Raw genomic sequence first — 13,631 nt, forward strand, 5'->3', positions numbered from 1 at the left:
TGGTTGTTTTTTTCCAGATTCTCCAACTTGCCCCACTTTCTATGATAGATTAGGTGGATTTAATGACAGACCATGTAGTTCAAAACTAAATAAATGAGAAGATTGTATCATATTCATTTTGGGATGGGGTAAACTGCCATCGACTCAATGGACAAAAAGTGAAAATTGAATTTATTGAAATATAATTTGTATGTGCTACCCCAGTTTAAAATTTTGCATAATCCCACTCATTAATGAACACTCATCTGCATGGTTCTAATTAGCATATCATCTGCATATGCGGATGCCAGATTAGCGCTACCAAAACAGCTTGATGTTGACCAGATTTGACCTTTGTTTTAATAGTTTTGGTGATTTCATTAATACATTTTATTAAAATCGATCAGGTGAACGGACTGGTGACCATTTCAGGGTTTACCCTTCCATTTGCTCAAAATCTTCCTTCGAATGACAACATTTGAAAATTAATTAATTGTGGCGATATTGCAAAAACAGTCATGTCCTCCAAATGTCTTTCTAAACACGTGTCCAAACTAAGAGGCTACATGGCGCAATGCAGGTCAACACCTCGGCATTGCATACATATGCACGTTTATGTATCAACATTAACTCATGTGTATCGATTACACTTTAGAACACAGACGTGGAAAGCTACTGTGTTTTATATAGTGCGCCCTTTGACCCCGGCAGATTAGCAGGGTCAAAATGTTCTCACCTTCCCTGGACCACCCGTGTCCCCCGACCGCCACGAGATGACTGACACGCTTTCATAGGTCGACGGTGTACATAAGTCGGCGTGTATGTTTGTTCATGTCGCTCATAAGCAAAACCTCCGCTCACACTTAGGTGAAGCTTGAGCTTCTCAAAACATTTCACCGACTCCTTCCCAGCCCTGCAGTGTGGGCCAACGCGCTCTGATTTGTAGATGAATGATTCCCTGGGAAGCTCAAGTCAGTTGACCTGTTTGCAGTTTCCTAGGAGAGCCCGGCAACGCCGCCTCACTAATGTCGGGCCTCCCGACCGATTCGGAATCACACAGCTGACGGCAAACAATGAACAACACACTCTGCTAATAGGCCGTGTGTCCTGCACAACAGTAAAGAGGGCGACCGCTGATGTGCCCCCCCCCCCCCCTCTCCAACAATCAGCAGGAGAAAGAGGGCTTCAAGCCAGGAGGAACTGTTAGTGGGAACTTCAATCTTTCCAGAGTTTTATTAGCATGATTAAATTATTTAACACCAGTCGAGCTGTCTATCTAGTGGTTTGGTGATGTCATTCAGTTATGCGAGAGAATCAAAAATAAAAAAAGTGGTCATAATAATGTCCGTGTATAATCCTGCTTCCATTTAATGACAACAATAATCAGTGTCAAAATGTACATTTGATGACAACTTTAAAATGTCATGTGTACCTTGCTTTTAAAATGTTCACCAAAATTCTGTAAAAAAAAAATAAAATAAAAAGAATCAGCCTTTAAAAATTACTGCGTTTGAGATTTTTTTTGTTTAAATCATTATTTTTGACAGATTACTATAGATACACAATCGCTAGATTTAAAAGATATGTCAAAAAGAAGACAGGCCCACAATGATGATAATAATTATTGGATATAAAAATATACACCTTGATTAGATTACATAGTCTGACGTCATCCAGTAACTGCTCAAATGTAATAGGCTTAAATTTGTTGAAACATCCCTCACGTGACCTTGTGTGCCCCGCCCCCTCGAGAAGCACGTGAGCCAAGTTAAAGTGACGCGGAGTTGAGTTGTTGTCACTTCTCCAACGTCAACCTCCAGTGAAGACATCATGAAGCGAAGCAGCAATTACAGCTCGTCCGACAGCGACTTGGATGACAACATCGAAGTGGAGAAAGACAGCGGAGACGAAAATGGGTCCGTTCCTCCATTCACCTTTGTTATTTTTTGCATTCTCCAAGTGATTGTTGTTGGTTTTTTTGCTCAAATGTGATGTCATGTTACAGACCGGCGGATTCTCACGGCTCAATGTCACCGTCCACGACCACCACTCAAGTTCAAGCCAGAAAACGACGCAGAGGAGTGAGTAGTACTTTTTGTTTTTCTTTTTTTTAAACTTATCCGCAGTGCTCCAAATTATTATTATTATTTTTTTTTTTTTTTTAGATCATTGAGAAAAGAAGACGGGACCGCATTAATAATAGTCTGTCTGAGCTGAGGAGACTGGTGCCGAGTGCTTTTGAGAAACAGGTAAAATGATACTGAGCCAGTACACATTTTGGACTCTGAGGTTAAGTTTTTTTGTTTTTTTTTTTTTGTTTTTTGCTTGTTTGGCTGTGCAGGGTTCAGCGAAATTGGAAAAAGCCGAAATACTGCAAATGACTGTGGACCATCTGAAGATGCTTCATGCATCTGGAGGCAAAGGTAGGAACTGTCAAACATTATCATATGCTTATTGCATGATACAGTGGACTGTCGATTATTTGCGATACAGAGAGACCCTTTAAATAAAATATATTTCTATTCATTAAGGCCTCTTTTTGCTTTAAACACATTTAAATGCAGTACAGCACACTTTTTTTCAAATGAACACTACCATCTTAATGACCACTATTAAAATAGGCTGAAGCGTTCATCTGAAAATCTATTTTAATATTATTCTACTGAGGATAAGTAATTCAGAAAATGGATGAATGGATGTAAGCCACTAACATACACAGGCACTTAAATATAGATTTACATAGATATTGATTGAATTTAAATACATTTCACAAAAAAAGTTGAATATATGGCACCTAAATAAAAACTTTTTACATATTAAATCCAAATGCATACTTAACTGCAATCAGGCATTTTTTTCATGTACCGCTAGAGGGAGCCTGTGTACCATTTGTGATACTTTAGTCAAACATTGAGAATCAATGCTGCCACTTTAACACACATGGAGCAGCACCACAATATTCAAATGTATATCTTCTCATTCATTGTTAGATCAGGGTCTCCCTATATGCATCTTATTTTGTGAACGTCTCTTTCAGGTTACTTTGAGGCACACGCCCTGGCGAAGGATTATCGCAGTCTCGGCTTCAGGGAGTGTTTGGCCGAGACAGCTCGCTTCCTGAGCATCATGGAGGGCAGGGACAGCGCAGACCCCCTTCGCATACGTCTGGTGTCCCACCTGAGCAACTACGCGTCTCAGAGGGAGGTGCAGGCCGGACTGGAACACTTAGCCTGGGGCTCGGCCTTCGGTGGCGCACCCGCTCCCATGCCCCACCCTCTCCTCCTGCAAGCCCCCCAGGGCAGGACACCGGCATCCAGAGGAAACAGCCGCCCGCCTTCCACGTCGTCCTCAGAGACCTCGGCGACACCCAGACTCCTGCCCCCGACGGAGTCTCTCAGGGCGCCCCCCAACAGCTCGCTGCCCCTCAGCGTGGCCACGTCCAAGCTCTCGCCGCCCCTCTTGTCGTCCATCTCCTCGCTGTCGGCCTTCCCCCTCTCTTTCGGCGCTTTCCCACTCGTGTCCCCGGCGGCCCTCGGCGCAGTCGGCCCCCCCTCCACCCTGTCCAAGCCTTACAGGCCTTGGGGCACGGAGATTGGAGCTTTTTGAAGACGGCAACTGGACTGAAGGGGGGGGGGGCGACAGCTGAACTGGGCCACGACCACTTTAACATCTGTTTTTCTAGCCCTAATAGACAGGTGAATACAACAAATTGGCCTTATTTGATTGTTAAGAATGTTTTTGCTGTTGGCCATTGTTTCCTATTTGTTTAGAAGAAAAACCGAGCTCGGTATGATTGTATTTTATAAATTGAAACCGACAACTAATTTAGCTAACGCGCGCCCTCTACGGTTTGAGGACCGAGACGCAAAAAGTCAAGTCAGTTGTCCAGGAACAACGTAATGTACGTATTTAATATAGAATGACATAATTCGGTCTGCTTGTTTATATCTGAACTATTTGGGGAAACTAACTTTCTCACATTGGGACACTTGCATTTTTATATCTGTAATATTTTTGTATCAATAAATCCCAATCAGAATGCACTTTTTTTTTTTGGCCAAGGAATTTGTTGGAACATGCCCACATCTGCCTGACACCATCCCAAACAAGTCTCATTACTTATGCAACGAGGAACTGCTGACACCACTCAAGTGTGCAGGTGTACCTAACAAAGTGTTCAATGAGTGTGCGTAGGGGTCACCCAAAAACTCATAAAAGCTCATAGGAAAGTAATGAGGTTCCATTTATGGACTACAGTGGCCATTTCTTTGCTTGGTGCCAGGTAAGTAACCAAATCCAAGAGTATTGTTACCCTTCTGAATAGACAGGAAATCATTAAGAGCCACGGGAAATCCTTTACAATGTTGCCCTGACCTCACCGTCTTGGGTTGGTCCAAAACGGAGACAATAGTGTGAACAGGATGCGGACATTGGAGGGAAGCGGTCACAAGTAAAGGCAACACACACACACACACACACACGGCAGCTGTGCCTCTAAATCACTGCTCGACTCCAAGGGGAGATTGTTTTTTTTTTTTCGATTTGAATGTTAATCTCAAAAGACAACTCATTGAACTGAAGAAAAGCTTAGACAATTGTTTGAAGCTGTTGTAGAATGAGAGCTATTTTTTGGTTTCATTGTTGAAGCTTTCCAGCTTTTGCTCCACTTTCTGCAGCACTTATATACGTCATTTTTAAATGTCAGCTTTACAGATTGATGCAGTTTTTGCTCTGGAGGCATTGGTAGCATCGCAGTAAATCTATTTGCGCTAACTATTGGCACCACCTGATATTGTATACCAAATAAGCTTCCTGTTGTGTTGCATTTTAAAAAAGAAAATATCTGCCAGATGCTAAATTATCAGAATTTTTAATTACATTTTTTTTATGTCTCTATGTCTCAACATTAGCCACACTGAACTTTTGCCCTCATTTGGGAAGTTCATAGTCAGGATAAAGCTTTTACTGCCTCCTGCTGGTGGCTGTCTGCAATAGCAAGTCTGTGGACGACCTGGGTCAGAGGTTCATTAGCGAAGCTTAAAATAAAATGCAAAAAAATAATGATACATTATTTTTAAAGGTATATACCTATATACAAATAAAACATACTTTAGCAGTTACTTTAGATATGGGTCATTAAAAAGCTGTAAGTCAATTAACACTGCGATTAAATATAGGCAAATAAAGAAGTGTACTTATTGATTCAATTATGACGCATTGCACATATGTTTGAAAACAAGCCGTTCTTAAAGATTCAAAGCCGCTGCATTGACCTTCAAAACTAAAAACTAAACTTGGCCAGTAATTCTTTTGCATACCGCTAGAGGGAGCCTGTTTACCACCTGATTAGTACAGACAGTATGTTGATCTGATGTTGATTATCAATGGGTTGGAAAAACTTCCCCATAAAGGCGGATCTAGGATGCCAAAAAAAAAAGCATCACTTTCATTATTATTATTATTTATATTTGAATGTAATCACTCTCCAACAGAAAACCATTGATAACATTTGATCTTTTATTAGGCAGTTGACACACTCTCTCGTCTCTTAGCGGAAACTCACGAGATGGTGCATGCCATGTTCACAGAACCCCAAATCTTTATTAAGCAAAGCTTTCACAGAGAAATTCATCATGAAGGACAGGGAAGAAAAAGACAAGCAGCAGAGGTTGCAGGCAGATATCAGCAGTGCTGTATATTAAAAAGAGACTACTAGTTCAGTGTGCTGAATGTATACTATAGCAATCCCGCATCCTAAATTCAAGGCCAACCACGCCGCGTGTTACCATCCTTTTTTCTTGCAGCCAAGCAAGCACGCACATCGTTTTTGTTCACGTAATCAATATTACAATCGGAGAAACGTCTCGGAGTAGAGATGCACGGTACCGATGCGTCAGTACATTCTGGTGAAGGACTCGATAAGGAAAATGGCCTTGGGAATCTGCATGTATAGAAACAGTTGGCCTTTTTTTTTTTTTTTTTTTTGGAAAGACATTCTGAACCATAATGAAGCACCAATTAACAATTGGTGCTTCATTGCAAATGGACATTTTGTTTGATACATTCCAAGCGTGCGTGAGGAAGCAGGTGGCTTGTATTTGTTTCGTCTACTTTATTACCTCAGGTACACCTTACACCCAACATTCTTCACAAAGACACAAAAACATCATCGTCATTGTGACATCATTGTCAGTATCGTCATCAGGAATACATAGCAAACGTCTGTCTACATCCAACTCACGATTCACAAGAAAATAGTGGCGGCATCCAACAAAAAACATTGTACAGTGCAGTATGGAGAAATCAATAGCTAGCTAGTTAGCTAGCTAACTAAGATTAGATGGATAGATAGATAGATAGCTAGTTAGCTAGAGATAGATAGATAGATAGATAGATAGATAGATAGATAGATAGATAGATAGATAGATAGATAGATAGATAGATAGATAGATAGATAGATAGATAGATAGATAGATAGATAGATAGATAGATAGATAGATAGATAGATAGATAGATAGATAGATAGATAGATAGATAGATAGATAGATAGCCAAAACTAATATTTACAAAATAAGACAGATCCCTAAAATCAAGAAATGCTTGCAGCTCTCAAAGATGAATGACACAGATTTTTGTTTTCTTTTGTCTTCATCGGTAATACTGAATTTGACTGATTGATTGCTGAGTGTTTTGATGTGGTGAGGTCCTTCACCTGTCGGGTGCTCCAGGTTTCCATGTTTTTTTTTTTTTTAGGGAGTGTTGAAGTGATGGATGGATGGATGAATGGATGGAAGTTGGGACATTAATGCGGTGCTCACGCTGTCATCACTTCCCGCATCTCTTTGTTTCTGCGCACCAACGCCGCGTGTCTCTCCTAAGAAACAACATCATGACACCAAGGTCATCAAGTCATGTCATGAATTAGTTGTGTGATATCACAAAGACCAAGCTTTTTATATCTACTCCAACATTTTGTGTCACCTTCTCCTGTAGACGCTCCATCATGGCTGCCAGATGGGCGTCGCGGTTTTCCTTAATCTGCTCCATCTTCATTAGGAGCTTCTCCTCAGCCATCTTGCTGAAGTTGTTGTTCTCCTCCAAAGCTTTGAACAGCACGTCCCTCTCATGCTCTCGCTTTTCGGCCAAAGCCCTCAGCACCTGTGTTTCCTGGTACTAAAAAAAAAAAAAAAAACCCACATTGAATCATTCATAATAGGTGACTTAAAATGGCGGAGTCTTCTGCAAGTCACCTTTCTCCGCTCTTCAGCTGCTTCCAGTTTCTTCTCAATGTCATCCAAGGAGATGTCCCTCTTAGGGGGAGAAGAAGCCAGGTTGTGGCTGACATCTGATACTGGAGACAGGGGCTTGAGAATGACCTCAAAGGCTTGCCCGGAGGCCCGCTTGTTGATTGGCTTCACCTCCATATCTGCTGCTAGTCACATTTATTTTGTCAGACTAAAACAAGATGAAACTGGATTATTGATTCTTACCTTCCAACTCCTTCAGGATCTTGTTGCGTGGTTCCGGGTAAAAGCAGGAGCAGATGAGCGATAGGACGGAGAGCTCCTTCATTTTCTCCTTGTAAGCTACAAGTTGGAACATCAACACATCATCCAGGTGAGTCATCATTACAGTCAAACAATCATGACACCATCCCGCAAAAGCATTTCGTAAAAGTTTGTTAAAAGCCCCTTAATAATTCATTGCATGGTATTAGTTGACGTAGAGGCTTAAGCAAGCGTTTGGCTTTTAATATGGACCCAGAAGCAGGCGTGACACCAAAGTTGAAAAGTAACAAAGTCAAGTAGACGTTCTCCCTGAGAAGAAAAACCTCGACACGCTGACATCTTCTCAGAGACTAACCTGAAATCTACTGATCAATTACTCGCTGACAGTGCCAATTAAGTTCATTTTCTCATTTCCACACATCTGTCCATTAGAGTGATAAGCGTGTGTGTGTGTTAAATAATTTCATTTCCTGCCTGGTGTGCAGTAGAATTTGATGGGCTGGTCTGGTCTGTCTTCACCTGCCGCTTTTGTGAGCTTGTACAGTATGTGATGAGGTTGCCAAATACAAGTGCAGTTCTCACTGCGGGGCCGGCTGGCCGACTCTGGCTAGCTTCCAGCGCCCAACCTATGCCTTCTGTGTTATTTGCTTTTTTTTTATCCAAATAGGTTGCATGACGCCCTTGTTCTAAATGCTAAATATAAAAACTTGACTTGCACGCAGCTAGAATTACACTAGAAAATATATTTTTGGAAATAAGTAATCAATAATAGATCATCTGTAGTATATTTCGAAATGTAAAATGAATAGTAAGGCAACAAGTGGAATTTCTTTTCTAAAATGTCATAGCTACACCCCAAAATCAGTATTGCGCAAGCTTTTAGAGGTCAAACTTCAAAAAGAAAAATCTCCAAAGCCTGATGTGCTAGGAAAAAGTTTTTTTTAAATCTGTGTCAAAAAAAGGACACATAAAGCCATTTTTGATTCAAATTGGCTGTTTACCGCTGTTAGACAAAACTCGAGTGGGCAAGAAAAAATGGCCCAGGAGATGATTTGATCCAGTTCGCCCACATATGCTCATAATTCGAGTATAGGTTCATTTGATTGCTGCAGAGTTGGGGAGGGGGGGGGGAATTAACGGCCCCTCCTAGGCAAAAATATTCACAATAATGCATTTCAATGAAGTCAGCCAAATAATTAGGAAAGAACATTGGAGCAACCACCCCTTTGCATCATCTTGTGACCTAAGGCTCCTTGAGCAAGGCACCTGACCCACCTGACTGTACCATGACAAAGCGGTTCAGAAAATGAATGGATAGAATTGAAAATAAGTTTTTGATTGCGTTTTAATTGCCAGCCAGGTATTCAATTCATCAAGTTGAACGTCCTCATGTAAAAATTGAAGTTGCACACCACGCTAAAAAGATGCATATCTCTCCAAACACAGCTCATATTTGATTATCTTTCTATTTCAATGCATGAAAACAAAAGCGAAACCTAATTTTCTAAAAGTAAAGCAATTGGAAATGATCAAACAATGCACTCACTCATCGTGTAGCTTCGTTGAACACGGCTGCTACATGTTACCGTCGCACACCCTAACAAAGGATGATGAATCACTACAGTATTTATTTCATTAATAGCGACGAACAATGATGGTTATTTTAAAGTAAAGGAATGGGGGGGGGGAAAGGTTTGAGGTGTTCAAGTTGGGAGCTTAGCAGTGGAAAAGAAGTGATGACGCCCTCTGAGGCCTCAATGGTGGGCAGCATCAGCATCTTGGGTGGGGTCCGTCTGCATTATGCTGCGTATTGGGGCCGATGGAGTGATGGAGACGCAGGTAGCACAGTCAAATTCTTTCGAAATGCATTATTGTGAATATTTTAGACGACTTTAAAAGGAAACAAAATGCACAATTACACATTTGATGTGGACGGGAGGAGAGAAAATGGCTAATTGGTTCATGCTTGCGTCGCATCGCCAAGGAGACGAAATCATGCAATATCACCGCATTCATCAAACATAGAAAATCCATCATTGATTTGAAATATCATCGTTTATATTCACGCATCTTTCGTATTTGATTCTAAAGTGGTCATTTGTCACATGACGCACCTCACAGACAACACAGGCCGGGCCGATTTAGACCCCCGTAGAAATACGCAAAGAAAGAAGCATCAATCCTTTTTTTTTTTTTCTGTCTTTTTTTTGGTGTGAAATCGTGGATGGAAAGGGAAAAATAAAATGCTTACCGGTTGCTGTTTTGGCCATGGCTGCAGGGAGGGTTGGTTGTACGGCGAAGATGTGAGTGTTTGCTGCTTCTGTGCTGCTGTGCTGCGTTCAGGTGACTGATGAAAATGCTCAAAGCAAGGCACTGAGTCAGCGGCAGTGGCCAAGGGGCGGATCGGGTGGTGGCGAGGAGGCGGGGCCTATGTCATCTGACGCATGCGCACCATTCACGGGATGCACCCATTGAACCGAGTGCTATAGTCCTTTTTTAACAATCACGCCGTAGACAAGGTGGAGATAGATTCTATATAAAAATCGATTAAAATCTAGAAAAAAGGCAAACGTTTGTCGCGTTATAGTCACCGGTCATATTATTAGGCACACCTGCAATGTGGCTGGGAACTGTGTCAAATAGTCGCATACAGGCTGTTGGTCATTCCTACACCATCTTGATTTTCACGAAATTAAATGGATAGATTTTTATTTTTTTTTAGGCTACATTTTTATTTATTTAGAAATTTACCCGTCGGCAGTTGAAGTGCGTCTTGTTTCTTGTTTGATGACATTAAATGTATGTTATAAGGTGACCAGACGTCCTCTTTTTCCCGGTCATGTCCTACTTTTGTGCTGTCAAAAAAAATCGTCCGGATTTTGTTGGACTGCCTTAAACATAATACATAATCTGTTTGATCATTTTAACATTAATGCCGTGGTATAAAATGAACTAATGATATGCTGTTTATGATACTTACCTGACTTGTGTCGTAAAATGTTAGGAATTACTCAAATCTCATGGCACTCCATTTCTTAAGGTGTATCACATGACGCGTGTCATCATTGATCCTTTAATATTCTACATAATTCCATATGATTCAATTTATTCTCCACATGATTCCACATTGATCAATGTCATACTGTATACTTCACTTTCATTTTATTTTGTGATTCAAAGCATTCCACGTTTTCATATTTTGTCATTCAGCATTTCTACACAAACTGTTTCATCTATTTTCACTGCAAAACAAATATGGGGGCAAAAACCTGAACATGAAAAGGTTAACAAAACCCGAATAGAAACTAAGCAACTTGCCCTGAATATGAATTCAAAGGAATTACAGTTAAAATCCATAACTAAAAACAAAATAAACATCAAGTATAATGACAATTACAAATCTATTATCATCCCGGGGTCGGTTAACGAGTATATTCTCAAATTCATTACGACCAAAATATGAACTTCTCACTGTGGTGAAGGAAAACAGTTCAGCATCCCAATCAAAACGTAAATAGAGTTGCCATTGATGCAAAAACTCGTGAAGTCTGCTCAAATAGAAGGTGAAAACTTCACAAATCATTCCTCATCTCCCCAACACACTCGGAATTCTCTGGCTGAGCAGGCAACAGGGTTCTCGCCAGTGTGGATTCTGATATGACAAGTGTTAGCGTCCCCGCCCCCCCCCGGAGACAATTTTTGGCCGCCAACTGAGCATGGAAAATGTTTCTTACCAGTGTGGATTATTGTGTGCCTTTTTAAATGACTACCCTCTGAAATATTTGGCCACAGAGCGTGAAAAATGTCTGTCCAGTGTGGATTCTTGTGTGTGTTATTAAATGTCCCTCCTGAGAGAATCTTTGGCCACAATCTGAGCATGAAAAAGGTTTCTCAACAATGTGGCTACTTGTGTGAGATTTTAAACTATCCCTTCGAGTGAATCTTTGGCCACAATCTGAGCAAGAAAAAGGTTTCTCGCCAGTGTGGGTTCTCGTGTGCCTTTTTAAGGTTTCATTCCGATGGAATCTTTGGCCACAAACTGAGCATGAAAAAGGTTTCTCTCCAGTGTGGATTCTTGTGTGTGATTTTAAATGTCCCCTGTCAAAGAATTTTTGGCCACAAACTGAGCAAGAAAAAGGTTTCTCGCTGATGTGGATTCTTGTGTGCTTGTTTAAATCTGCCCTATGACAGAATTTTTGGCCACAAACTGAGCATGAAAAATGTTTTTCGCCAGTGTGGATACTTGTGTGAAATTTTAAATTATCACTTCGAGAGAATTTTTCGCCACAATCTGAGCATGAAAAAGGTTTCTCGCCAGTGTGGGTTCTCATGTGCCTTTTTAAGGTTTCCTTCCAACTGAAACTTTGGCCACAAACTGAGCATGAAAAATGTTTCTGTCCAGTGTGGGTTCTTGTGCGCCTTTTTAAATCTCCCCCGGCAGAGACTTTTTGCCCACAAACTGAGCATGAAAAGGGTTTCTCGCCAGTGCGGGTTCTTGTGTGTCTTTTTAAACTTCCCCTTTGAGCAAGTTTTTGGCCACAATCTGAGCAGGAATAGTTTTTCGTCACGTCATCACTATCTGATGGAGCAGCTTGTGATCCTCCAAAGTGATCTCCATCACCTTCTCTGGTCATTTGTTGAGTTGAGCTGGAGCTTAGCAGCTCCGCCCTTTTGCTTACCTCCTGTTGACCCTCATCTAAACTCTTTACAGCAACACCAGTCAATGGCATCTTGAAGGTATCCTCCTCTTTAATGTCGCAGAAGTCTTCTCCCTCCTCTTTAATACAAGGCCACTCCGGCTCTTCCTCCTCTTTTATGGTGCAAAGAGACGTGTCCATCATTTGTTCATTCAAGTGGTGGACCTCTTTGCCCACATCTTCCTCTTTAATACAAGGCCGCTCCGGCTCTTCCTCCTCTTTTATGGTGCAAAGAAACCTCTGCACCATTTGTTCATTCATGAGGTGGACCTCTTTGCGCACATCTTCCTCTTTAATGCATGTGCGCTCTGGCTCCTGCTCCTTCGGACGAAGAGCTTCACTGATGTCTGCAAAACAAGGCAAACACATATCAATGTATATTAACAATGAAAGTTACAGTTGAAGAGAAACTGGCAGGACTTCTTCAATCTGCCTATCACATATGATTTTGATAAACACTGCAAGAGGATTCATAATAGAAAATAGTTCTTTTCTAAGCAAGTACTAACCAACTCTGCGTAACACAACATATGGCTGCAGCCAAAGATCTTCCAGTCCTTGACGACTATGGTCCTCTTCCTCCACGTACTCTGCTGTGGTCCTTGCAAACATTTTCACACTGCAATCACAACACAAAAAAAAAAAAACGACATTTCATGTGGATTGGACTTTTTACAAACGTGATTATGCGTTATCATCAGGTAGAGTGCGTGAAAGATTTGAGATTTAAAATCGGGGGCATGCCTGCATGCTTGCCTGCAACCACCATTGCTAAAACTCAATCTTGAGTCATTTCCACGTTACAGTATTACTCTCGGTACATCATATGATGATGGCTCATTTTAAATCCAACATTCATCGAGGACGCTGCTCAGAGAAGTCTTTGTGTCTACTTGACAAAAGACCGTTGAATTAAACGATCATGCCAATAATCAAGCTAAATATCATCAAGTTAGCACTGTGATGAAAGCGGCCGCAATTCTACACTGCAACCAAGCAGTACTGCAAATAACGGTGCTAATATGATAACTTAAGTCCGCAGTTGTAACTTACCTCTTTCGTCGTCGCAGTTGTGGTGTAACTAACGTTACCACTGGTTCTGTAGTCTTTGCTTTACTTCCTGTTTACGTACCAATGATGTCATCTGAGAGAGGTCCCGGATGCCCTCTAGCGACGGACCGTGGGACGTTCAATGTTCTTGTTGCCCAGCAAACAAACCACATTGCGTGCAAAAGAAAAAGAAAAAATGCACGTTTTCCTAAAAACTGTAGAAATGTCTGTCTGCTACTTATTAGTAAAAAAAATCTCTTCAGAGGGCAGTTCTAATTGTTTTGTGTTTGTTTACTTAGTGCGGCTGTTGAGATTAATTCATAATGGCTATGATACAGAATGCAATAATTAATGGTGAATTAATTTGCTGAACAACAGAGAGCATAGCTGCATGCTT

General features: G+C 41.1%; 3 protein-coding genes across 5 annotated transcripts; 1 reads left to right on the forward strand and 2 right to left on the reverse strand.

Annotated features, from left to right (window-relative positions):
* The first annotated feature begins 263 nt into the window (after positions 1 to 263).
* Positions 264 to 4,018, forward strand: LOC147051961 (hairy/enhancer-of-split related with YRPW motif protein 1-like). The gene is made up of 5 exons (XM_085918326.1): positions 264 to 1,895; positions 1,985 to 2,060; positions 2,145 to 2,228; positions 2,321 to 2,402; positions 3,017 to 4,018. Exons 1-5 carry the CDS (start codon positions 1,810 to 1,812, stop codon positions 3,583 to 3,585), a joined length of 897 nt encoding a protein of 298 aa, XP_085774452.1. The 5' UTR covers positions 264 to 1,809; the 3' UTR covers positions 3,586 to 4,018.
* Positions 4,019 to 5,598: 1,580 nt separating this feature from the next.
* On the reverse strand, positions 5,599 to 10,148 carry stmn2a (stathmin 2a). Of its 3 annotated transcripts, none has more exons than XM_085918184.1 (5): positions 9,739 to 10,148; positions 7,470 to 7,565; positions 7,230 to 7,411; positions 6,961 to 7,152; positions 5,599 to 6,853 (listed from the first exon to the last, which is right to left on the reverse strand). In XM_085918184.1, the coding sequence occupies exons 1-5, from the start codon at positions 9,755 to 9,757 to the stop codon at positions 6,794 to 6,796; spliced, it is 549 nt and encodes a 182-aa protein (XP_085774310.1). In that variant the 5' UTR covers positions 9,758 to 10,148; the 3' UTR covers positions 5,599 to 6,793. The 3 variants fall into 3 exon arrangements, with proteins under 3 accessions (XP_085774310.1, XP_085774311.1, XP_085774312.1); XM_085918185.1 differs by having other exon boundaries at positions 7,230 to 7,408; positions 9,739 to 10,143; XM_085918186.1 differs by lacking the exon at positions 9,739 to 10,148 and adding an exon at positions 9,034 to 9,152.
* A 1,032-nt stretch (positions 10,149 to 11,180) lies between these two features.
* LOC147051963 (uncharacterized) lies at positions 11,181 to 13,377 on the reverse strand. The gene is made up of 3 exons (XM_085919537.1): positions 13,238 to 13,377; positions 12,694 to 12,803; positions 11,181 to 12,531 (listed from the first exon to the last, which is right to left on the reverse strand). Exons 2-3 carry the CDS (start codon positions 12,794 to 12,796, stop codon positions 11,246 to 11,248), a joined length of 1,389 nt encoding a protein of 462 aa, XP_085775663.1. The 5' UTR covers positions 12,797 to 12,803; positions 13,238 to 13,377; the 3' UTR covers positions 11,181 to 11,245.
* Positions 13,378 to 13,631: the final 254 nt, after the last annotated feature.

This window comes from Syngnathus leptorhynchus, chromosome 8, assembly GCF_054491065.1.
Source record: "Syngnathus leptorhynchus isolate UIUO chromosome 8, UIUO_Slep, whole genome shotgun sequence".
Classification (NCBI taxonomy): domain Eukaryota; kingdom Metazoa; phylum Chordata; class Actinopteri; order Syngnathiformes; family Syngnathidae; genus Syngnathus; species Syngnathus leptorhynchus.